This window comes from Maylandia zebra, linkage group LG2, assembly GCF_041146795.1.
Source record: "Maylandia zebra isolate NMK-2024a linkage group LG2, Mzebra_GT3a, whole genome shotgun sequence".
NCBI classification, from domain to species: Eukaryota; Metazoa; Chordata; class Actinopteri; order Cichliformes; family Cichlidae; genus Maylandia; species Maylandia zebra.
Genome location: NC_135168.1, coordinates 18,611,285 through 18,638,433, shown reverse-complemented (window position 1 = coordinate 18,638,433; position 27,149 = coordinate 18,611,285). Strand labels below are relative to the sequence as shown.

The 27,149-nt window shown below is 42.9% G+C and overlaps 1 protein-coding gene across 1 annotated transcript in view; it reads right to left on the bottom strand.

Annotated features, from left to right (window-relative positions):
- fat4 (FAT atypical cadherin 4) overlaps positions 1 to 27,149 on the bottom strand; it is a 105,682-nt gene that overhangs the window by 34,711 nt on the left and 43,822 nt on the right. The window contains exons 2-6 of the mRNA XM_004571123.2: positions 14,324 to 14,455; positions 8,595 to 8,856; positions 7,620 to 7,970; positions 4,282 to 5,204; positions 2,031 to 2,205 (exon numbers count right to left, since the gene is read on the bottom strand). Of these exons, the coding sequence (XP_004571180.2) occupies positions 2,031 to 2,205; positions 4,282 to 5,204; positions 7,620 to 7,970; positions 8,595 to 8,856; positions 14,324 to 14,455 (1,843 nt within the window). The remainder of the gene's footprint in view (positions 1 to 2,030; positions 2,206 to 4,281; positions 5,205 to 7,619; positions 7,971 to 8,594; positions 8,857 to 14,323; positions 14,456 to 27,149) is intronic.

Below are 27,149 nucleotides of genomic sequence, written 5' to 3'. Positions count from 1 at the left end.
CACAACTAGTAAACTCAAAAATGCAGAAACAAAACAAATTCCCATAAACAAGGAAGGGAGACTTAAAAAAAGGAGAAGAAATATTCTGTGTCAGATTTCCTCTCTACATGATGCCTTGTAAAACACCTTTACGCAGCTTGTATGGATGCCACAAGTTGTGGGGGCTGAGCACAGACTTTCAAATAATTGCAGAAGTTTACCAAATTGTGTTCTTCTCACGAGCCAGAACACATTATGAGAAGCACCCAGTGGGCGCCTTTGTTTCCAACCATTTCATGACAGATTTCGCCGTTAGCACAACAGAGGGAGAATACAGGAGTTCTCTTAATGAGTTCACATGACAAGGGACCACTAAATCAAAAATGCACAGGGACACAGCTCTAGAAATCCGTGTAGAAAAAGACTAGGATCTATTTATAGAATGTATAAAGAAAAAAGCTGAGTTAGAAAGAAAGAAGAAGTTTGGGATGTAGCAGTTTCTCTTAGTCATAATCAAGTTTTTAGGGCACAATGGCTGCAGGGAGATTTTCCCTTGGATTTTACATAACAACCATGACACCAGTTTTTCAGCAAGCAGACAATCGAGACGTTTTCTGAAAGAATAGGACGCCTTTGCATAAGAAATCCTCTGGATTTATTTTTCTCTATGTTCTTTATGTTACGACAGACAAAAGCGGGCTTTAACATGTAAAGATGAATGCGTGCGGTTGCAAATGGGTCACGTTAGACGGCAGACTTGGAGACATGTCTGCCCCATCCACCTTCAAACATTTCCTGACAGATAGCGCCTGGGAGAAACATTTCCCTCCACTGACTGAGGCCTCAAAAATGTGAGAAAATGCTGCTGGGTAATTTGGACTGTACTATGATTATGGTGTTTTTGATATTTAGATATTCTACCCCAAATCCCTCTTTCTGCCTTGGCATTGTACTGAGATGTCCTGTCAAAATATTTTGGAATTGTTGTCAGGGTTTTAAATATGGACGCAGCGTGAAGGGTACAAATGAGATCAAATCTTAATTAGCATGTTCACTTTGTTAAGCAACTTTTTCCATGTGGCACAGATCTCACAACAGCTTACTTTGACAAAACAAAAAAAAACAAAAACAAAAAAAAAAGATGTTTGAGCAGGGACTTGATTTTACTTGATTTATAGACAATTTTATAATAAATATTCTAATATTCCAATGATTAAATGATGAGGTAATGAATATACTGCTTAAGTGTTTTTCAAAACAAGATACTCCAGGCAACACCGAGCCAATTCTCACCAAAGTCTCTGCATAAAGTCAAAAATACACAGCATTATGAACGGTCACATGGTCAATCCAGGAATGAAACGGAACCACCCTGAGACCATGACGGCCGCACCAGAGGAGCTCAGGGAAACATATATTTAACTGGGATACCATGTGATTTGGCTGCAACGGGGATATGCATGTACTGCTTTAACTGCACATTAACTGGCCTCTATGCAATAACAAGTTAACCTTTTATCTGGCTATAACAAGCTCTACCGCAGTATCCAAATAAACAGAGGATGCTATTCAATTGAACCCGCTGAAAAGACTTCTGTGGATTAGGTCAAAAAAAAAAAAAAAAAAACACCCACTAGTTTGCAAGCTAAAAACTCCAGATTGTTTGGGTTATTGTGCCACACAAAAAGACCTCGGAGCAGACTATGAAATCAAAATGCTGTTTGTTGACATTGCTGTTACTTCATGACAATATTCTTTTTCAGCTGTGTTTTGCAGGCTGATTACAAAATATTGCCTGTGCTTTGCTTAAATTCAACAATGTCCATATAGGGACATATGCAATACTTAGAGCTCACTAGATAAACCAGATCATGGATGATAACTTGAACACGTTACACGTGGAATGAGTTCAGATGTAAACAATTGATTCTGGAATACTGAAACATAAGGCGGCTGAGCCTGCATAAAATAATCTTTTGCTTAAAAAGCGCCAAACATTTCAAGATGCTATCGGCTGCCTTCGCGGCTCGAAACCTTTAATGCAGTCATACCTGAGTCGGTGGCTGTGATCAGAAGGATGTATTTCTCTTGCACTTCCCGGTCAAGCGTCTCGGTCAGGCTCAGCTGACCGCTGGAGGACAGGGTGAACGCGCCTTCATCGTTCCCGCCGCTGAGCATGTAGCTTAGCTGACCATTTGCACCTTGGTCATCGTCTCTAGCAATAACCTGGAAATCATGAAAAAATATGTTTATTTACAACAAACAGAAAAAATGTAAAAAAAAATACAAAAAGCAAAAGGTGAAAAGTACAAAATGGATCATTCTAAAGTAATTTAAGTTTGTGTTCGTTTTTTATACAAATTCCAGCCATAATTCCAATTACGGTGAGAAATCGCATGATGCTTTTTACTACATTTGTTTTTTAGATTTGATTTGCTGTTACTACTATCATGAGAACATTAGATAAAATTGAACTAAGTAAGAACTGAGACAAAACAGACATGAAATTGATAGGGTGGGTTGTGAAGTAGCTTGCAGAGACAGTGGTCTGTGGGCAGGCTGAAACATCTTAAATGTAGGATTTATATAAGATATGTAAACGTGAGGTGCAGAAGGGGAAAAAGATGAGCCATATGCTAACAGATTAGTCAGTATATGGCAGTCAATGAATTTAAAATAAGTCTGTAATTGCATTTGGATCATTAAACTTACTCTATTAGTAATGATACAACACACAGAGAGCCTCATTAGTCAGTATTTTGAACTAAACTTTACTAATAATACTCTTTTACTTCAGTAAACACACTTTTTTATTTTGTAACATTTTTATTTTAATTTGATATTTCTTCTTTTATGTAAGAAAAGATTGTAATTATTGTTAATTTTTCATTATGTGTTTAGTATGTGTTTTATTATGTGTTAACTTTTCAATTTTGCAGCTTTATGAGACGAGTTCATTTTAACCACATAATTAAATCTATTAAATAACTTCTTATTCCAGGCTTTGGGCACATTATCAGAATGCAAATGAAAGAAAAATACAACTGTAAAATATAAATACTTAAAGTAAAACAGTGTCCCTTTTAAAAGAAGATACAACACCTTCTTCTTATGAACGAAAAGCAATAAAACATGTTGACTGAGATTTATATGCAGCTAAATTAACTGAATGAGGTTAGTGATGAATAATTCCTCTCAACCTATATGTCTTGTACAGGATAATGGTAAAAGTTATCTATTTCTGTAAGTTCTGTAAAATTAGGTTCAGGTACAGGTTTTGTGTGTACGCACAGATAAAAGTTTCTTGGTCTGTATAAATAATCTTGACATTTCAGTGTGTTGAGCAAATAGACCGTTTTACATGGTTTAAAAGATCTTATATTCTTAAAATCAAAAATAATCTGTTAACAAACTTCAATTTTCCTTTTTTTCTAATCCCAGGGAGCTTGATTTACAAAGCTGCATCAATTTAACCCTGTCTGCAAGTAACCCAGCATAACCACGGACCTCACTGAATCTCACAGTTGAGGCTTAATTACCTTCACGGTGTTCAGCGGCACCATGAAGGTAATTGCTGAGGGAAGGAAGATCATTACTTATTCACTTTGTCGAATCAGACTTTCAAAGGGAATCCACCAAGAAGAAAACCAGAGTCACACACTGTGGGCTGCTGTGGGAATTGCAGACAGACATCTATTTAATGGTTTCTAAAGTATAAAACTATTTGCCAATCGTACTTTGCTGCAACTACTCACTGGTGTGCCCAGATGCATTGTGGGCTTTCCTGTGCATGTATCAGTTAGGTATAGCTACATTTTGTGGGTAAACCCACTGCGCCTGGGCCCATAACTGTATCCTCATTTCCTCACTGGGTACACGAGTGAAAGTGCAATTTACTCTGTCACTGGAAATCTGCGTTTCCAGTCCATTTTTTATGTATGGCTCATTTAGTCATCAGGGTGGTTAGAATGTTAATCATCTCGTCATGCAATTTAGCTGAGTTTCATATTTCGCTGAAATCCTATAAAGCCCTAATTGAGCAGAACAAATGATAGTTGTATATCATTTCTTTATCATTTCACCCAAGTATTTGCTGCAGCATTTAGCAAAATAAGATCACCAAACTTAGTGGTTTAGTGCCCTAATAGCACTCACACACCTGCACTTATTAAGTTAGTTTAACTACTACGAATTTGGTTGAGGCATTAAGCTTGTTAGAACCTTTTTTCACCCTGGAAGACCTTTCTGTGAATTTCACTTAATGTCTTGGCATATGAAAATAAATAAAGCCCAAAAACTAACCTGCAGAATGTTTTTCGGTAGGTTCTCAAGGTTCTCTTGAACATTGACAGTGTAAGGAGAGAGCTCAAAAACAGGTGAGCAGTCATTAACATCCAGTAAAACAATGTTGACTGTTGCTCGGTCCACCCTGGGGCTGCTGCTACGGTCTGCAGCTTGGACCACCAATGAATAGGATGAACGCGCCTCTCGGTCCAGCTGTTTGGCCACTGAGATCACCCCCGTGACAGAATCGATCCGGAAATCAGAGTTGGTGTTTCCCCCAGAGATAGAGAAACGGATCTGCCCATTGGTGCCTTCGTCAGCATCGCTAGCAAACACCTGGATGACATCGGTCCCCGTCAAGATGTTCTCCTCGATCTCGATGTCATAGATATTCTGCGAGAAGCTCGGGGTATTGTCGTTGACGTCCAAAACCACCATAGTCACATCCATTGTCGAAGAGAGAGGCGGTTCGCCCTTATCTGTAGCTACGACTGTGAGCGTGTAGTTGGAAAGCTCCTCTCTATCAAGTTCCCCAATCAACCGGACATCTCCGTCTATTGTACCAATGCTGAACTTGTTACCGAACGGGCCTCTGAGGGAGTACTCCACGTAGCTGTTGGGCCCACTGTCAGCATCTGTGGCTTGGGTCGTGAACACGACTGTGTCCACTGGAGTGTTCTCCTGGATGTAAGTCATCTTCTGAGAAGTGAAGGTCGGTGGGCAGTCATTGACATCCAGAAGAATGATCGACACTTGGGCAGTGCTGGTGAAGCGGGTAATGGGAGGTGGGGCTAGGTCATTTACTGTGACTACCAGGTTATAGAAAGACTGGGTTTCCCTGTCCAAAGACTTCTTAGTTTGGAGGACCCCATCTTTGGTGATGACAAAGTGGCCCTGGGGATCCCCAGATGCGATTTTGTAGAGGAGCTGTGCATTCTGGCCTGAAAAACATGGCAAGATGCAGGTCTTTAGAAGATAAAAACAATATCAGGAAGGTGAAAGTTAGATTAATCTGTTAGATTTTCTGCACCAAACCAATATGATAACTGAAAATACCTAAATATCATCTTCCATGCAGTTACTTCTTTCAAATTAAAAGACCTCATTTTACACTCTGATTTTTTAAATTGAGTTTAAATGAAATTATTTGATGTGGCCTTGAACAGAAAGGACAGCATGGTGGAGGTCAAATACTGATAACTCTGACTGACATCCATTGTTCTAGATATAACTGTTAGATATTCTCCATGTTTTTGAATTAGGCACTTATATACATTATCAACTTCCATTTCCACAAATTGTGCATGTGCAACAGCTCTGTGCTACTCTTATCATCCGAGTAGACAATCTATTCATGTAAAATGACAGATTGCTATCAGAAAGAAATACCACTGTAACCACTTCCTCAACTGATAGTTTTGGAAAATCCCTCTGAACTGAAATATTTATTTTAAGCGACATAACTACAATGTCTGTGAATGAATGGATGGATGCACTAAACTATCCAACCTTGAAATCTGGCCTAATCTGTACAACCGCCCTGGAAGTGGGGGTTAAAACAAGCTTAAATTGAGCATCTGTAATTCAACTCAACAGGGTATTCATGCGGAAAACGCCGCCACCTTCCCACACTCTTGTGTGCATTTACAGTTTACAAGTAATCTCTTATCAAAAGCTTGAGTGCTACTTCTATCTGAGTTTTGGCTACGCTGTCTAGAGCCAAAGTCTGGGGGTCAGGGGTCAGGGCTTAGGAAGCGCTAACAATGGCGGTGTTTTGTTTTGACAGTGCAGAGCGGCAGCTATATATCTGAGAGGACGACGTGGTCAGATTATGTGGACAGTGGAGAAAGAAGCCAGACTTTGGTTGAGAACTAGGCAGCATATTTCCCAGGAATGTAGGTCACAATAACCACATTAGGCCCGGGTGAAGCGATAATTACAGCAGAGGAGAGTAGCGGTGGCCGTTCAAATACCACACGCTTCTTCACAGACATGAAACCCACCACCTGAAACGCAGAAATAACTCCAGCCGCTTAATCACATGGTGAAGATGTTGTATTTCATCAAATCAATTATGTGCGACTCAAAATAAAAACGAAAAATAAAATGTAGGCTTGAGAGCTTCTGTGTAACCAGCTGTCATAACAAAGTGACAGGCCTCTGTTAAATTAATCTACTAAGGCTAGCTCACACTTGATTTATACGATGAGAGTACATTACTGCTTTAAACATGCCCACTGAGCAGCGTTTATGAGTACACTGACATCACCGGAATACTTCCAGGACTTAACTTGACGACTGTGTTTTCAAGTACAGTTAAAAAAGGCTCATCTTCAGACATATTTATCTTCAACAAGTGCCAAATAGTTCCAAATGTAGCAAAACATTTAGTGGCATATCAGTTTTAAGTCATCTGAACTGTTGCATAGAGTGAAATCAGTGCCACAGCTGCACTAGTATTTCTCATTTTGTCTGATAAGTGATGTTTAATACGAAACTAAGCTTACAAGAAATGAAAAAAATATATATAATTATAAACACTATATATCAAAGCATGGGAAAATTCCACATTGCTTATTTTAGAAGGGGACCACCACTCTACCTACTGAGGTATCCCTGCCCTTTTGTCATATTTAATATGGTTACACACAATGACGTGAGCAGCGTATGTGTTTATATATACACTCCACTATATATACAAGTATATGTAAAATTAATACTTAAATCACACCTTGATTTGACAAACGAAAGAATCTTTACTGATGTAAATCTTATCATTTTTTTCCAAATATTGAACGACATACCAACAATCAGGGGAGAAAAAAATCATCAACCCTTTGAGACCTAGACTCAAAATCACAGCCAAAGTCAAGGTTAAATATTGAAATCGCAGGTTCATCCAAGTTCTGTCATAATGTTGCTCAGTAATGTGTCCTCAGGTGCTTGTTGGATTCAGGTCTGGGGAACGTGAGGGCCAGTCACTGGGATCAATGCCTTCATCATCCTTCACCATTGCCTAGATACTCTGGCCACCAGATATTATCCTGCACCAGGAGGAACCCACTGCACCAGTATAATGTCTGACACTGGGACTTTGTCCTACTACCTAACAAAAGTCAGGGTACTGTTGGCTAGCATGTGGAGGTCTGAAGGGCACCTTCACGGACCCACTACCAAATCAGTCACGCTGGCAACATACTGCAGTGCTCATCATAACATCTCCAGACTCATTCACATTTGTGCTCATGTGAACCTGCTCAGACTGATATGCTGGTCCTGTGGTTGGATGAGCTCAAAAGTACTAGTCAGGTGTTAGCACATTACCATATCCTATGTAAATTCTTATATATACATACCATCATCAGCATCAGTGGCTCCCACGGTGATGATACTGGATCCAGGCGGCAAAATCTCAGAGACAGACGTGCTGTACGCGGTAGTGTTAAAAACAGGCGCGTTGTCATTTACATCCAACACATTGAAGTACACTCTGACTGTGCTGGCCTGCCCCCCACCATCCTGAGCCTTCGCTGTCAGAATATAGTACTGCTGAGTCTCGTAGTCTAGCAGACGTGTCACGTTGAAAAATCCCGTCACGGGGTTCAGGAGAAACGTCTCGTCCTCGTCGTCTTCCTCCAGCGAGTAGGTGACCTCTCCATTCACCCCTGAGTCAGAGTCGCTGGCCAGGATTGCTGCCACGATGGAGCCTGTGAGACACGAGTTGTAACACAGAGGCGAGAAGTTCTTTATGGCCCTTTCGAAAAAAAACTAACTGCAGGGGGTTAGAGAGAGGTTTATTAATACCAGTGACTCAGTTATTGCTGCGCCAGTTGCTAAAATAACTGATGATTTTTTAATGTCTTGGCCTGTTCTGCTTTGGACTAAAAGCAGTCGCTGATGTTTTCAGCTTACAGCTGAGGCTAAGCACACAGCTAATCATTAAGTGTTTTATTAGAGCTTTACATGAAACATTTCTAAATGACACCCTCATTAATCTTTGATTACCAAAGTTATGCGTCTTTTTCTTGAGAGTTAAGTGGAGAAAGGAGTGAGGACGCGAGGCCAGAGAACTGTCAGTACTGTAGTAAATCCTGCTTGTTGCTGATAGATTTCCATATAAATCAAATATCAGTTACTGTCACTTTGACCCATTAAACTCATGATTTCCCCCTGAAGGAAGATGCACAGGAAAAAAAAATACTACAAAGAATTTACCCCCAATAATTTGTAACTGATGAGCTTAACAGAGAAGTCTAGTCTGAAGGGCTTTTGAATGAGATCAAACATTGCTTGTCTGCCTTTGCAATCTTGAATCTTTAAAGACATCTTACCGGGCACCATGTCTTCAGGGATATCAAATGAGTACGTTGCACGGGAGAACTTTGGCGTGTGGTCGTTCACGTCCTTGACGGTGATGTTCAGCGTCATGTCAGATGACTGCTTTCCATCGTCTGCACGCACCAGGAGGGAATATTTTGAACGTCTCTCCCGGTCTAGTTTCTTGGTGGCGATGAGATCTCCGGATTCAGGGTCGATACGGAAGCTGTCATCTGCCCCACTGATGATCGTGTACGTCACAAGAGCATTGGGACCCTGAGGTTAAAAAGAATGCGATAACACCAAACAACAAGTTGGGATAGAGTCATCTATTTCACTCCAATATGATTTTTCCTTGTTGGGTTCCTAGTAAACCCAAACTCATTACTTGCAAGTGAGGATTTATAAAAACAGTTTGATTTGTTGTGCTGAACCATGATTGAAATTTAAGTTCTTCAGATACAGGAGGAAGACCATCAGGCATCAAAGCAAATCTATCTACTAGGAAATTAGATTGTTTATTACATGTTAGCATGCCATGTCTCTAGGACAAAATATCTGCTTGTCTAGCATGAATGAAACCCCTAACATGGCCTTTTTCCACAGAGACAGTCCATAAAGTGGAGTCTTGTGATTTCAAAAAGGCCATGAAGAAGATCACAGATCAAGATAGTGACACCAAATAAAGCACAAGTGGGAAAACACTGAATTGAAGGGATTACATCTCACTGACCTTCACAAACAAACAAGCTTTGAGCATGCTAATGAGAAATCCACCCATCTTATCAGGACCTTAATGTTGTTGCTTTACCACTAAGATTTTATGTTAAGAGAAAATGTCTAGCAGTGTAGACAGAAGGAACAGGTTTTCTTGGACGAAGGCAACGTTGCTGAACAACACAGAGGACCCCTTTATAAGCATAAATGACACGGAATAATAGATTTTTGGAAAGCTGATAAACCTAAATGGCCTTTTTTACGATTAAAGGTCAAACGAGTCAGAAAAAAATACGAAGAAACACAAGAGCTGAGTGGTGATATTCACGAGAGACTTGCGCTTCCTCTTTGAACTTTTGGGGGGTATAGTGTTCGTCTATAAATGCAACTAATAGATCATCTATTACATCGGACAAGTACAAGCGCCATAACACATGCGATCACTATAGCGAGAGGCTTTGGAATCAGAGACGGGGACTGAATGCACTATGACCTGTGAATGAGGCTGACGACAGAGCTTGACGTTTACATTTGTGCTGGGGACAATAGGAGATCAGACAACTGTCTCACTCTGTGTCTTCTGCCAAAAAAGCAAAAGCAACATCAAAAAGCTACTGCTGCTCAGCGAGATGAAGCGAGGGCTCCGGTTACAGTTGGTTAAGAGCTAAGCTAAAAGAGACTCTTTCAGCTATGCCTGATGTTTGTGTGATGCTTTTTGATCCCCTTGGAACAATGGAAAGGCTTATAGGGTAGAAGTGCTGCATTAAGCTGGTTTTTATATGCGTATTGACACATTTACTGCCTAAGTGAATAAGCTGTGTTGAAATAAACTGTATGTACGCAGCGGTGCTTCATGGTAAAATCAGCTGGAGAATGATGTGTTAGTTGGCCGTTGTGGTATAAAGCTCCTCCATGTTTTACAGATTCAACCTCTCTTTGGCAGTAAAGCAGTCTTCAGACAAATATTTTTGTAAAACTAAAGAATTTCAAGTCGATCAGATCACTGTTTTGGTTTTTAACGTTTCCAAATCTATTGAACAGATAGTGAACTTGCATTTGTTAATATGAACAATATTTATTTATAACTGTTTATTTCATTAACTGGTTTCAATTACAGTATTATAATGCATATAATTGCATGTGTAAGAAAATAGCTGCTCCCTTATTTCTCAAGGGGAAACCACAGGGAATGGATCTGCATGCTTAATTTGGCACAGATTTTATGCTGGATGCACTCCCTGAGGCAACCCTCCCATTTATCCAGGGCTTGGGACTGGCACTAGGAATACATGAGTCCATCTCTCCTCCTGGAATCAAACCGGATTCGATATGTGTGTTCCCCTCTACACCACAGAGCCACATCTTATTGATTGTATCCCTCAATTGATTTAAGAATTCTGGAACTTGTTATTTACTTTTTGATGTTGAAAGACATTTGAAAGGTAATCACAGTTTAAATGGCTCACTGTTAAAATGCATGTGGGATTGAACAAACTATTTATACATATAGTACATAGTCAAATGCAAATGTAATGTTTTACTGTAGGATTCTTTAAAGTGATCCTGTCATTAAATCAGTGAACTCTGAAAGGTTAAAAACTTTAAGTGAATGTAGAGGAGATTTTACTGTTTGGCCATGTCTGACAGAAGAAAAACACAAGAAACTATAAAATATTCTCTTCCCTTGTCTAACTTTTTATTTTTTAACTGTCTGCTTTTAGGCCTTGTGCCTAAAAGCAGACATTTAACACACAGAGTAAATATAATCACAGGGCTAACTTCTCTTACTTGCTCTTATCTCTTTCCCATGGCCTGTTTTTTATGATAGATAAAAACTCTTATTGACGTCTTATTGACCTCGTCTCTCATTGCATTACCAGACTTGGTCTGAGATCCAGGCCCAATAAAAAATGGGGGCGATGAGGAGGACGGAGTGAGGTTCTGCTCATCGAAGGACCCTGCTGTCATCAATCAGTGGCTCCAGATCTGGCAACCTCATTAGCCACCTGGGCCGCAGTCCGGAACCCAACACCATGGTTTGCCAATTAATTTTCTGATAGGGTTCAAAGGCAGAGCAAGGAAGGTGGGAGAGGCCGAGATGGGGGTCCATCTAGGCTTCAGTCCAACACACACACATACCAACAAAAACTATAAACACATGCATTTAAAAATAGGTTTATTCTCTTTTAAAACTGTTTGATTCTGCTGAACAATCCCATGTCTTTCTCTTTTCGTAAAATCTTTACACGCACTCAAACACACTCACATCGACACTGTTCGCCCTCTTGACCTCCACTCAAGAGTCTGACTACTTTACGGCTCTCCAAAGACACGGAGGGTTGTTCGGAGGAAAAGGAAAAAAAAAAAAAAACGAAGGCTGGCCAATTAAACAGCAGCATTCCAGGGAGCGAAGCGCACCAGGCAGGGGCAGAAGGAAACTCATTTAGTAGATGAGTGGCTTTTGGGAGCACGCAGTTCCTATGAGAAGCGAGAGGTGCGAAGCAGACAGCGCCGGTGGGGATAGCAAGCTTCCTGTATGCAACAGCACCAAGACAGCAAGCCAATCATAACATAGACTCTTGGAAAACAAGCAATGTGTTGTCACTAACAGCTACAGATACAGAGAGGTAAGGATGACCCAACAGTCTGTGCTGCTGGTGTGTAAATCCATTCTACAAGTGTGCAAAATAGCCAAAAATCTCCTTGTTGTGGGTTTTTAGGCCTCTGGAATGCATTACTGTTCACTTGGAGCCTGTGCTTCCTTGCAGGGATCTCTCCTAAAACCCCCATTGTTGCATTTTTCTTCATTAATAAAGTTTTTTTCTTTTTTTTTTTTTTACCTGTGACATATTTTCCACATAAGGTCAGAATTCTAATAAAATGCTCACAGTCTCTCCAAAAGCACAAATGGCTGCATATTTCTTTTAAATGAGGTGAGAAACATTCTCAGAGAGGCCTAACTTGCATTACACAAAAGAGCAGCGTTTTATATTGATTTCCTTTCAACCCCACTGCAATCCCCTCCTCCTTTTTTGGGGTGGAAGTGGGCACAGTGAAAAGCGGATGGGTAGAAACAGCATTTTAATACCCTCACACATGAATCCCACATGTAGCGCTGTTAAATTGGATGGGATCATTATGATGTCTGAATTCAGCCCGTCAGCTGGCCAACAGCTTGCACTCTTGGCTACTCTGCGCTGGCTCACACATGTGGCTTTCTCAACAAGAGCTCCAATGCGTTCCGTACGCTTAGTGTCAGCGCAACTTAAGTTTCCTGCGTAAGGATGTGGGCAAAAGCTTGGCTGGCCTCATATCTGGCTCTGAGTGAGAGCTGGAATGAAGCACAGGCTTCTATTTAGCAGCCTATTCATGGCAGCGCTGAAGTTTGGAGTAAACATCACTAGAATCTGTAATTCCTAAAAAGGCTCCTCTACATTCTCTTTAAGTGCTTCTTTTTTTCATTTGAATCCCTGCTTGGAAGCGAAATGTGACTTCTCTTGAATTCAAGTTCTTTAGGTGGGTAATTCAAGCACGGCTCATATGCATATGCGTGCTTGTAAGAATGAACTCTTAATTTTCTACAAATTACCGAAAAGCCTTCGATTTCAGCCTAAGCACCACAGGTCAAGCTTCTCTTAACTTCAGATATGTGGAAAAAGTGAACAACTGCACAATTTGATTTCAATACCATATGCTAAGCCTTTCAAGATCAAAACTGTGAATAGTTTGGAACTGAAAAAAGAAAATAATCAAATAACGTCCTTAAATCCCCCTACTGAAAAGACTGACTTGCTTCCAGGTCCGAGATTTACAGTCAATATAGTATTCTGACAAAAGAGAAATGGCATAAAGTGGGACTTTGTATGACTTTTCTCACATTCAGAGCAAAGAGATGGGAGCGAGGTAACAGCTGTGCAATAAAAACGTGTGGCCTCATAAGTTAACATTAAATCTGAGTCCATATTCCTGCGTTCTAATCTCTCGCCCCTCTATGGCCCGAGTCTTTCCACTCACTTCAACTGTGTCCTTTGGCTTTGGCGAGGGACCGCAGACCTTTGAGATGCCGGCAGGGCCTGCTTTTTGCTCGCGGCAGGATTTAATGTCCGTATCCTGCCGAAAGCAGCCAAAGATGGAGCCTTTGACTAATTCAGAGTGATACTGCTGATGTAATGTGAACTACGGGGACCGCGGAGGGACTATCAGGATGACAGGACGAAGAATCAATCGATGTTTCTGCGACACCAGCGGACTCAAGACATCTCAGATAACATCAACATTTAAGGGTGAAAATGAGCAGACTCTAAATGTGCGTGTGTCTTAGGGGAAAGCACATTAATTGCTACAAAGCGGTGATTTATGCTTTTGTGGTAGTGCGTAAGAGTTGAGGCAGGCAAGGATGGTGCTTTCCCAAACTGTCTTGGCTGCTTTGTGTCACTGTGTGGAGTCGCGAGCACGTGCACATCTGACCTTGAACTCAACTAACGCTGTACTCTACAACAGGCAATTCCCTATTTTTAATGAAATTTAATCAAATAATTAGCAATATCTATAGATGATAGTAAAAAATACAATTTCCCACAGCTAAAGGCAACATCTTTAAATCACAGCAAAAACCCAGAAAATTGACAATAATGTTTTTTTAATCCTGAGGTAATATACTGCTGAGATTTTCCATATACCAGGTTATGACTTTTATTGCCAATGACAGCGACTGTAAAATTAAGAACTGCTGTAAAAATAAATACTACCCTTATCAGAATAATAATGAACTCACAATCATAATCAATCAGGGACATGCAGTCTAGACTGTTTCCATTTCTTTTTGCCTTGAATATTTGCAATTTTGGTATGAAAATGGTCAACTGACAACGATGTTAAAAAAACATTTGAATTTTTAGTGGTTTTGACACTGTAGGAACAAAAATTTAGAGCACGTTTTTAATTCAAATCGCTTCCAGGATATCTATTCCGAAAGCGGTGAAGTGGAAAACGGGCAAAGAAAAGCACGAAGACACCGAGCCATTACCTCGTCCGCATCCGTGGCTGTTAGCTGCATTATCTTGAAGCCATCTCCAACGTTTTCCTCGATGGTCACGTCAAGAATGTCATTAGGGAAAACGGGCGGGTTGTCGTTGACATCCTGCAGCGTGATCTCCACCTGTGGAGGAAGAATAAACAGCACACTTTCCATTAAAGTACTGCCAACCTGTTACAGTCTGTCTGCAACAGCTGTTGAGATCGCTGTAAAGAAAAAAACCCCGTCTGAGTCGTCTCGGGTTTCAGAAGATGAAGAAGCTGCACTAGCAGGGAAATTTATCATTTTCTGGCTCCACGGGGTATAGAGAGGAAAAAGTGTGAAATTATCAGCTGCGAGTCTTGCCGTGAAAACTTGCAAACAAGAAAGCCTGAATTTTTCTCCCATCCAAAGTTCGTGTATTTTTCGATCTACTAACAGAACAAGTCACATCTTAAACTGACAGAACTATATAACTGCTCGAGAGTGAATGCTCTATAAAAATGTGATGATAAATATAGTTCAAAGAAAAAGTGAATTTCTGAAAGTTGGTGCTGCTTTAGGTGCGACACCAACCCACGATAAGCTTCTGTAAACCAACATATCTAGAGAAGTGCATTGTGGGTCTATGGTAGACCTCATATACCCCACTGTCACTGGAGCTCATGGAAACTGTATCATTTACAAATTGACTTGAGGCTCTTTTCCGCAGAGACGCGCAGCAAATGTAACAGTAGAGCAAACTAACTGCAGCGCAGGGATTTTCACTTTCAAGTCTTACAAACCAAAATAAACACACATTACAGTAGACCACGGACCCCCCATGTGGAAAAACTTTGCCCCCCCACACTGAAATACTTGTTCTAATAAATTAAATCTAATACAGATGCGACAGTGGGAAGAGTGAAACCTATGATTAGATCAGTTGTTTATAGAAATTATACGATTTCAAGTGAATCAAAGCGTCCGTTGGCTTTTGCTCATTCACTCAAGACCATGTGGAGCACAAACGTTCTGTGACCACACGTGGAGAACCCTCCGCCACCATCCCGGCTTGCAGCTAATACTCCATGTGTGGACGTCCCTTTCAAGAATGTTTGTTGTTGTGCTTTTGATTGGACAAGTTGTTTGTTCATAGTAAAGGAACTCTTGAATTGATGATCTTTTATGCTCAACTTAGCCAGCACGCGCACTGATAAAGCTTAACGCAGATGATAAAGAAGCAATCGGTACTCCATCGATAATTTAGAATGCTAACCGTGAGCCAGGTCTTCTTACAAAAAAAACTGAATGAAATCCAACAAGGTAGAAGCAACAGACATGCACATTATGGATTTTCAGTGGTTTGTGCATCTAAATAAGTTTACTGCTTTGCTTTCAACCATGGGTGGCTGTAGCTCAGGTGGCAGAGCAGGTCAGCCCCTAATCAGAAGGTCGGTGGTTCGATCCCAGGCTGCATCCTGGCTGCATGCCAAATATCCTTGGGCAAGATACTAACCCCGTGTTTGCCTACTGGTGGTGGTCAGAGGGCCCGGTGGCGCCTGTGTCCGGCAGCCTCGCCTCTGTCAGTGCGCCCCAGGGCAGCTGTGGCTACAATGTAGCTTGCTATCACCAGTGTGTGAATGTGTGTGTGAATGACTGAATGTAGTGTAAAGCGCTGCATTTGTATAGCGCTTTTCTATGGACTAGAAAAGCGCTATACAAATGCAGGCCATCTATGGTATAGGAGCACAGTATGAGCAGTCACATGACCCCGTTTGTCCGTCTGAGGGGGAAAGTGGAAACCCTGGAGACAGTGAGAGTGACACATTTATGGCTTCAGATGTTCTGCGTCTAGCGTGGTGATATTACATTTCCACTCGCATCCCACAACTTAAACTGCTATCCCTTCCACCTCATCTACTAACCCAAATATGCATTTCAAAGCCAGTAAACATGGCTCGCTTTTGAATCATAACAGACATTTTGCTGCGCATTCTCTGTTTATTGCTTCTATAAATATGGAAAAGCCGTGTTTAAATTCTCCAGTGATAGGATCTCCATTAATGTTGACAGTGATTATGGTAATTCTTGTGCCAGGCATCACTGTAACACACACGCGCACGCAGCGAGGCATTACTGAGATGATATAAAGAAATGGGAAAAGAACAGTTGTTAAAAGTCTACAGTGGGTGCCGCTTTTTTTTTTTTTTTTGAGGTAACAAGAGTTTCCCAGTGGGCATTTATAGACCAGACAACAGGCCTCAAGGCCGTATGACCACAGAGGTGGGGGGCTTAAACACAGCGGTCTATTCATACTGGGCTATTTACAGGAAAAGCGGCCTTCACATGTCCCACAAATCTGCTTTGCAACCAACAGAAACAGGAAGCGCTTCATAACAGCTGCCACTGACGCCTTTTGGGAAAAGTTTAATTAAAGTTGACCCAGAACAAAAAGCCTGATGGGGGATATGGCTGAAATAGTGTCACAGCCTGACTGAATAAAATACTCTTCTGCTGTTCACTAATGTGACACCGCGAGGGCAAGTCTGAGCAAGGTCACAATTAGAATGAATCCAGTCGCTTAACACTGCCTGGATGCCAGGATGCTGTCCACTTATTAAACCCACTCTGAGTTGGCGTCTGTCTGTCTGCATGAGTGGAGATAATTACAGAAGAACAAGACAGATTATGTCCCGGGCACCGGCAATACAGAAGTCTCATAAACAACCACAATGACAGCGGCTCTCGACTCAACTTGCGCCCGAGCCGAGGGACCGGGGCAAAGTCAACAAACAATGAATATTTATCTCCAACCCTGTGTGTCCCCTTGATGTGTAAATAATGCAAGGCCCACTTCTGAGGAGTGAACTAATTAGGGTAGAAGTGCAGTTTTGAGAAATAATTACGCCTTATGCTTCCAGTTTGCATTACCCAGGCTCCCACGGGACAGCAACATATCAAAGCGCTCTGGTGAAAAATTCATCGGAGGAAGAGGAAGCGAGGTCAGGAGAGGGAGGCTGAGAGAGGCAGGAAGAGAGGTTTTGTTCCCTCTACCTGTCTGCTGCTCATGGCGAGCAGGCGGTTAACCCAGATGCCGTGGCCCAGGCAGGTGAAACACATTAGTTTACAAGGCAAAGATTGTGTTTCACGAACTACTGTTTCAAGTTGCAGGTGCTGCTAACTGGCCGCCAGAGTTTTATTATTTATGGAGAGGTATGAATGATTCAGGTGTCAAGCGGTTCCTGAGTGCTGTCGATTATAAGACCGTAAGTGATGGAAAGTATTTGTCCGAGAGCCTGAGACCAGAGCTCAGGAGTGATAAATTCATCTAAAATTCCCAGAGCTTGTATGATGCATGCAGAAATGACAGGTGGAAAAATTTAGATGTCTGAGCTCATGTTATGTAATCAAATCTCTTTTCTTGCGCATAAAGTTGAAATTTAAAGAGTAAGTTCACCTTAAACCACAAGAGACGTTTTTCTCACCGACCTCTGTTTTGATTGCGAGTCCAACACAGATCGAGTGAAGGAACTGTCAAATTTGCTTTTCTTAGAGCTTTAAAATGATATATTTCAGTATTTCAAAAGCAATGTGTATTTCTAGTACAAATGTCCCTGTTACAATATAACATTACTCTTTCTACCAATACGGAACACTGGGGACGATTAAAGATGATGAACTGAAACTTTAAAAATCATCACAAATAAAATCTGCACAGTATTGTGCAAAAATCTTGAGCCACACCTCATTTCTTTACATTTTGCTACGAAAATGGGAAAAAGGTGCAGAGATTTATTGAAGCATGTGGGTACATACATGGAAACAGAGTTTGTACAATTCTGATGAGCTTTAAAGTCAATATTTGGAGTGACCACCTTTATTCTTCAACACAGCCTAAACTTTCTTGTAATTTCTTTAAGTAGTCCTTAAGTAGGATATTCAAAGCCTTTTTTGGGTGTTTTTTGTCCTGTTCTCTGTCAACATGATAGCACACTGCTTCAATAATGTTGAGGTCCGCACTGTGGCGAGGCAAATCCATGACTGGTAGTTTTCCACTGCAAGTGTTTTCTTTCAGAAAGTCTAGAAAACTATTGCTCATGACCACTTTACACTAAAACTAAAAACTATTGCAAAGCAATATATCAAAAATGCATAAAATCAACAACTTGGATGGCTTGTAAGTGAATCTTACCATATAGCTGCCTAATAGGTGAAGCCTAACAAACACCCAGCAGCTAAAAAGGCCCTAACTTTGGGTCTTAATAAATTCTAATCAGTCATTTATAAGAAAAAACTTCAACCCCTATACAGTTACTATAAAGAGATAAAACAGCCATAGAAACCCAAACTGCTTTTGGCATAAGGTTGTAGACATGCTTATTTCTGCTGTACATTTGGGAATTTTAACATAGTGGGGGTCGATTGACTTTTGGAGCGTGACATAAAGTGGAAATACAAGGAACTGCAGCTTCTGGCTGCAGTTCCATATTGCTTCAGTTTCTCAACACGAGAGGCTGCCTCCAGGTACCAACACTCCACATTTATCCATCTTTAGAAATACTTGCTCGTAGATTAAAAGCAATATCAAAGTAAAGGAATTCAGTTCAAGCGTAACAGCATATACCAGAACACGTCTTCGATTCCACCACATTTTATTTTCCACAATGAGAAGGAACCAGTTGTGGTTACAGCTGGAAAAAAATATATATCTATCACCTGCGTCCTTGAATGCCATTTTCACCACATCTAAAAAGTGGAAGTTGCACAGGTTTTCATATGTTTCCCACTTAAAAAATCTCATACTTGCTCTCTTGCCAGGTCCACTGCAGACAGTCAGACACAGGCAGGGGGGAGATTTAATGTAGAAGCAAAAGATGTATTATTTGAGTCCGGTCCCATGTACACTGCACACACATTTTGTCAGTTAGCGACTCAGTTGTTTTTAATAACTAGTAGAGAGTCTGATAATTAAGTGAGCAATGGTGTGCATTAAAAATGAGTAATGCAGTGCATGCTTGCTCCACTGAACGCCACGAACCTCTGAGTGAAAAGGGTGAACTTCACATCATTAGCACAAACGTTTCTTCCAACCTCGCTGAAAAAAATGTGACCTCTGAGTGCAACTGATGCAACAGTTGGCCTGTAAATGTTGAGATCATCTGATCGTTAAAAAAAGTAGAAAAAATTGCTGGAGCTGGGTGCGCCTCCTGCTGGAAATAATCATTTCAAAATGATTAAATGTCTCATTAGATGCTGTTGACGACTTGGGGTCAAGGGTTGGGGGAAGCACCGACTTCCCGTGCTCATTATACTCGGCCTCTGAGATTGAACGATTCCACTTTGCATCATCCGCTTTTCACTGATGTGCACGAAGATCAACTTGGGCCTAATGTGTTAAAAACTGGGATCACAAAGCAATCCAAAATACTCCACTTCATCACAGAGTCTGAGCCAGAATCATACGCTGTTAAAGTTATTCAGGCTTTTTTGGCCGAGTCGAAACTGTTAAATTGGACAAAGAGATTTTTGCAAAGCCATAAAAGAGTTGACACTAAAAGCCTTTGATTATGATGACGTGTAAGAAATAAATAACCAAAATGAATTCCATCGATGTTTGTCTCTTTAGAGCGACGTGATGGACGTCTAAGGTTCTGTTTATCTAACACTTCAGCTGGTATAATGCAAGGACTATAAAGAGTTGAAGGTTGGTACAGCTCGTGGCGGTTAGCTGAGTATTTCAACAGAAGCTGAAAAATACTTCAAGTGCTGCGTTTCCAAAAAGGAGCAGAAGAGTCATCAGTGAGCCTTCTCATATTCTGAGAGGTTACATCCCTTCCAACCACTAACTGGGAAACCTTTGAGGAACCACACCCAGGCAGGTCAGTAAGGACATCTGAAACAATTCCCACAACTGATTCGACAAAGCATCAAACTTCCAGGAACTTCGAACTAACTCGCAACATACTGGAAAATCATGGAGTCTCCACACTTCCTGCACTATATAAGGGGCACTGTATTGTATGAAGGAATCTGTCATCTCTGAACTGAAATGGATTACCGACCGTCTAGAAAAAGCCCAGGACCGTGTCTGTGTTTGCCTTACTTAATCTGAAAACCGTATGGCATGATCCATGTGCATCTGATGAATTCCCTGCTATGTATAAAGAGAAACTGTAAAGAGGACCTGAATGATAGAAGGCCACATTCAACATGATACATTTCCCGCAGCTCTAGAGACACACAGACAAAGACCAGCATTATTTCACTTCATCTTCACTTCCTCCTCTAGCTCTTCTTGTGGTTATTTCAGCTGTTTAGACCGAACATCGTAGACTCTTGGCTCCAGATTTATGGAGCTAAAGAAGTCATGAGTTCTGTGGGTCAAGGATATTGGTAAAAGTGGTTCAGTCTTCTAACAACAAAAGGAAACACAACTAAATAATTAAGACAAGGTCAAATGGAGCTCTTCTGTACGGCTTCTTTAACACGTGTACAATCGCAACTGGCTCCATCTGTCAAACAAAGGCCTGCAGAGTAATTCATCTTCCAACCGCAGTCATCAGGCTCGGCAAAGTGCATGCGCGCCCTGGAGACAGGAATTTGCTGGAGATGGGAACGTGCCCGGGAAAAAGCAGACAAAGCTGGATGTCAGCCAAACCTCAACGCACAGTGTAAGGGAAAAGTCAGGATACGATCATATCCCCCTCAAGTCCCCCCTAAAATTTTCTGCAGTCCCATGAAAAAAAGAAAAAAGAACAACACTAAGGAATAAAATGAGAGACAAAACAACACAAAAAAACCCAGGAGAGTCTGCAAATGATCAGAGAGCACCTCGGCCATAAGCAACCAACAAGGGGAGAGACGATGTTGGACAAGTGGTTTTAATAAAAGGGATCACTCTGCTCTTGGTGGACCACTTCACCAACTGTTAAAAGATTGTTTGTCTACAGCAGGCCTCTTCAAGCCCCCTGCGAACTCTTGCCAAATGAGGTTCCCTCCAAGTGTTTCGAGCGGAATATACTGTATAATCCAACAGAACAAATAACCTTCCAGGTCATGTGGGCCAGCGTATTGTTTCACCCAGGCTCTGGGCCATCTTTGCACACAGCAGAGTGAAAAAAAATTGTGATGGATTGCTATTTTTAATGGTCTTGTATCCGGCTGCGAGCAGCGCATACAGGGGTTCTTCTTCACTATAAACAGCCATAACTCTTTCTCCATTATTCCTACCTGGGAGAGTTAGATGGAAAGTTTAATTAGACCTTGCGCAAGATCAGAGTAGAGACAAGATTTCGCTCTCCTTGAAGCTGGAGTACAATTCAAAGCCATCGCTGAAATTACCATAGCCTATTAACTGCAGCGCGTTCTGTATCCATGGATTAAAAGGTTAGAAGAACATCAAAACAAGCATTTTCTCCTTCTGGTGAGATGAAAGTTAAAAAACAAAATAATTAGCCTATTTGTGAGAAGTATGCTTTGAAGATATAAGAGAAGAAATGTATTTTGTTTTTATCAGTTGTCTGTCTTTTTGAAGGAGTTCTTAAAAATGGAAGGAGACCATAATGGCCGCCTGTCTCGGTGTTGGTGCCACTGACTCTGCGTGAGTCTATGGCCTTATCACTCTCACTCGCTCTCGCTACAATTACTTCCAATCACGGCATTCAAGCCGTGCAGACCATGGAAAGCAGAGCAAATGAGAAACACAGCACTTTGTTACCCCTAAAATAGATCAAAAACACAACTATGTTCAGATTTTTAACCATTTCTGGGACTGATTTCTGTAAAAAAAAAAGCCATTAATTATTGTAGAAATGGCTCAACGTGCCTAAAGCTTAATAGAAAACGACTTGTGACCAGTGACTTTTTCATCAGCCTCAGTATCATTTCTGGATACTTTGCACTATGTTTCAGAGCAAAATAATGCATCTAGTCCTACTGTTTACTTCTTAAGGGTTAACATACTGCTTTGTTTAAAAATGCTCCTAATGACAGCACATTTTTGCAAAGGGTAAGAGATTTGAGAATATTTCCCAGCCTGTGGATGAGCTTGTAATCCATAAACTGATTTAAAATAATGGAAAAACAAAGCTTCATGTTTCATCCCGTACTGTAGCTGCAGTAAAGTCAGATGCTTTGCCACAGATTAAATTCTTTAACAGTAATGAAGACAGAGTGTGTGCCAAATGGATCACTTAGAACATCAAAAACAGGGCCTACAAACTACTACATAAACTACTTAACACACCTAATGGGAAGGTTCTTCAGTAAAGGCTCTTGTACATTTTTTACTTTAGATGAACAAACTATTATTTCAATGCGGTGCTCAAAAAAAGGACCAAGTAATATTTTTCTCTAATAACGCAAATTTGCTTCAATATGTCTGGAGCCGTTGGAAAATTGTTCCAAGTAATGCACGTAATCACAGACCTCGCAGTAGTGGGATTTTTACAGATAAATGCTCAATCTGAGTGACATACAGTAGATATCAGGCATCTTTCTCTAAAGCCAGCGTTGGTTTCCAAGACTTCTGGAAGGTCTGTGCGAGGCTTTAAAGACCATTATGGCATCAGTTTCATTGTTACTGTCACCCACTGATAAATGCATACGATTTACAGGAGCTGAGGGAATGAAAAAACACATTAACGAAGGATCTCTGTTTGGATTTGACCTAATTATTAATAAATCAAATCTGCGATGACACTCTCCCCCTTCATCCCCAATGCAGTCTGCTACTTCTGAGGATAATTAAACAATTAGCCTATGCTAATGATGTTTAGGACTGATCAGATTATCTGTCCATTAGATCTGACTTCCATCATGGTGACGTGTTGGAAGAAGATGAAAGGAAATTTCCCTCCCAGACGTTTCATCTACCTGTTTGTTAGTAACAGAGCATGTATCCCTCCACTGACTTAGAGGGTCTATATTTAATAGTATTATACACTCAAAAAAGTGAAATTTGGTGGTTATTGCATTTACAAGACTCTAACATGTAATTTGAACACAATGAATTTATGTTTCTAAGGTGAACGTAATAAAATCATATAAGATCTACATGAAATTTACCAACTTAGCGCCTCTTAAATTTATTCTTGTTGATATGACATGATAAAATCTAACAAGAGTGGTTAGCTGCCTTAAAGACTCGCGATATCACAAGATCACGTGAGATTCTAAACAACAAGAGGCAGGAAAGCACATGGTTTGCTTCGCGGTCATCTTGGAAAGGTAAGAGTGAATCTATCTTCATCCATCTTGATGAAAATACTTTTTGCACAAAAGTATCATTAGTTTGTCGATTCTTTTCAGTTCTATTTATTCACATTTGTTTTTTTGTTTTTAAAAAAAAAATCTGTTTGTTTATGCCATTCTAGCTAGCTAACACATTAGTGCAAGAATATAGCACAATGACATGCTAGCATGATAGCCTAATATGAAAGACTTAGCTACTCCAAATATAGATATTGTTTATAACTTAACCTCTGCACATAAGCTAGTTTGGCTCTACCACAGAGACTGTTGTGATAAATTTACATTTTACGTGTGGGTTGTTGAAATTTGTAAGTTTGTAAGTTGCAACTGATGGACAGTGGTTTATTTAACAATTTATGTGTTTTTAGTACACTGAGGAGGAAAGACAAAACATGAACAGATATGTTTTCCATCCATCCATCCATCCATCCATCCATCCATCTTCATCCGCTTTGTCCGGGGCCGGGTCGCGGGGGCAGCAGCCTAAGCAAAGAGGCCCAGACCTCCCTCTCCCCAGCCACCTCCTCCAGCTTGTCCGGGGGAATACCAAGGCGTTCCCAGGCCAGCCGAGAGATATAATCTCTCCAGCGTGTCCTGGGTCTGCCCCAGGGCCTCCTCCCGGTGGGACATGCCTGGAACACCTCACCCAGGAGGCGCCCAGGGGGCATCCTTGTCAGATGCCCGAACCACCTCAGCTGGCTCCTTTCGATGTGGAGCAGCAGCTGCTCTACTCTGAGCCCCTCCCGGATGGCCGAACTTCTCACCCTATCTCTAAGGGAGAGGCCAGCCACCCTTCGGAGGAAGCTCATTTCTGCCGCTTGTATCCGCGATCTCGTTCTTTCGGTCACTACCCACAGCTCGTGGCCATAGGTGAGGGTAGGGACGTAGATCGACCGGTAAATTGAGAGCTTCGCTTTTACACTCAGCTCCCTCTTCACCACGACGGACCGGTGCAGCGTCCGCATTACTGCAGCTGCAGCCCCAATCCGTCTGTCGATCTCCGGCTCCCTTCTCCCATCACTCGCGAACAAGACCCCGAGATACTTGAACTCCTCCACTTGTGGCAGGAACTCATCCCCGACCCGGAGTGGGCACTCCACCCTTTTCCGGCTGAGAACCATGGCCTCAGATTTGGAGGTGCTGATCCTCATTCCCGCTGCTTCACACTCGGCTGCGAACCGTTCCAGTGCGAGCTGGAGGCCTTCACCCGATGAAGCCAACAGAACCACATCATTGGCAAAAATCAGAGATGAGATTCTGAGGCCACCAAAGCGAAAGCCCTCCGCCACTTGGCTGCGCCTAGAAATCCTGTCCATAAAAATTATGAACAGAACCGGAGACAAAGGGCAGCCCTGGCGAAGCCCATCACCCACCGGGAACGAGTCCGACTTATTGCCGGCAATGCGAACCAAGCTCTTGCAACGGTTGTATAGGGATCGAATGGCCCGTAGCAATGGGCCAGACACCCCATATTCCCGCAACACCTCCCACAGGACACCCCGAGGGACACGGTCGAATGCCTTCTCCAAGTCCACAAAACACATGTAGACTGGTTGGGCAAACTCCCATGCACCCTCAAGTATCCTGGAGAGGATAAAGAGCTGGTCCAGTGTTCCGTGACCAGGACGAAAACCGCATTGTTCCTCCTGTATCCGAGGTTCGACTAACGGACGAACTCTCCTTTCCAGCACCCTGGCATAGACTTTCCCAGGGAGGCTGAGGAGTGTGATCCCCCTGTAGTTGGAACACACCCTCCGGTCCCCTTTCTTAAAGATGGGGACCACCACCCCGGTCTGCCAGTCCACAGGTACTGCCCCTGATCTCCACGCAACATTGCAGAGGCGTGTCAACCAGGACAGCCCTACAACGTCCAGAGCCTTCAGGAACTCGGGGCGGACCTCATCAACACCACGGGCTCTGCCACCAAGGAGTTGTTTAACTGCCTCAGTGACCTCGCCCCCGGAAATTGGCGGGTCATTCCCCTCATCCCCAGACTCTGCTTCCTCCTCGGAAGACGTGTCAGTGGGATTAAGGAGGTCCTCGAAGTATTCCTTCCACCGCCTGACAATTTTCTCAGTCGACGTCAGCAGCGCTCCGCCAGCACTATACACAGTGCAGGTAGAGCACCGCTTTCCCCTCCTGAGACGTCTGCCGGTTTGCCAGAATCTCTTCGAGGCAGTCCGAAAGTCTTTTTCCATGGCCTCTCCGAACTCCTCCCACACCCGAGTTTTTGCTTCAGCCACTGCCCGAGCCGCATTCCGCTTGGCCTGTCGATACCTGTCGGCTGCCTCCGGAGTCCCACAGGCTAACCAAGCCCGATAGGACTCCTTCTTCAGCCTGGTGGCTCCCTTCACCTCTGGTGTCCACCATTTGGTTCGGGGATTACCACCACGGCAGGCACCCACCACCTTGCGGCCGCAGCTCAATGCAGCAGCTTCGGCAATGGAGACTCTGAACATGGTCCATTCGGACTCAATGTCCCCAGTCTCCCTCGGAATGCTGTCGAAGCTCTGCCGGAGGTGTGCGTTGAAGATCTCGCGGACTGGGGCCTCTGCTAGACGTTCCCAGCACACCCTCACTACGCGTTTAGGTGCACCAGGTCTGTCCAGCGTCCTCCCCCGCCACCTGATCCAACTCACCACCAGGTGGTGATCAGTTGACAGCTCAGCCCCTCTCTTTACCCGAGTGTCCAGAACATATGGTCGCAGGTCTGCTGATACGATTACAAAATCGATCATCGACCTACGGCCTAGAGCGTCCTGGTGCCACGTGCACTTATGGACACTCTTATGTTCGAACAGGGTGTTCGTTATGGCCAAACTGTGGTTAGCACAGAAGTCCAATAACAGAGCACCGCTCGGGTTCAGATCAGGGAGGCCGTTCCTCCCAATCACGCCCCTCCAGGTCTCGCTGTCGTTACCCACGTGAGCATTGAAGTCTCCCAGCAGGACAACAGAGTCTCCAGGTGGAGCACCCTCCAGCACCCCCCCCCCAGGGACTCTAAGAAGGCTGGGTACTCTGAACTGCCACTCGGCGCATAAGCGCAGATGACAGTCAGGACCCGTTCCCCGACCCTAAGGCGCAGGGAACAAACCCTCTCGTCCACCGGGAAAAACCCCAACGTACCGGCAGCAAGCCGAGGGGATATTAGGATACCCACCCCAGCCCGCCGCCTCTCACCAGGGGCAACTCCAGACTGAGACAGAGTCCAGCCCCTCTCCAGGAGACTGGTTCCAGAGCCCAAGCCATGTGTAGAGGTGAGCCCGACTATATCTAGCCGGTACCTCTCAACCTCACGCACTAACTCAGGCTCCTTCCCCACCAGAGAGGTGACATTCCATGTCCCTATTGCCAGTCTTGGCAGCCGGGGGTCAGTCCGCCAGGGCCTCCGCTCCTGGCCGCCACCCGGCACACAATGCACCCGACCCCTATGGCGCCTCCTGCGGGTGGTGGGCCTGCGGGAGGATGGGCCCATGTCTCCTCTTCGGGCTGTGCCCGGCCGGACCCCATGGACTAAGGCCCGGCCACCAGACGCTTGCCCTCGGGCACCCTCCCCGGGCCTGGCTCCAGGGCGGGGCCCCGGTAACCCTATCCCGGGCAGGGT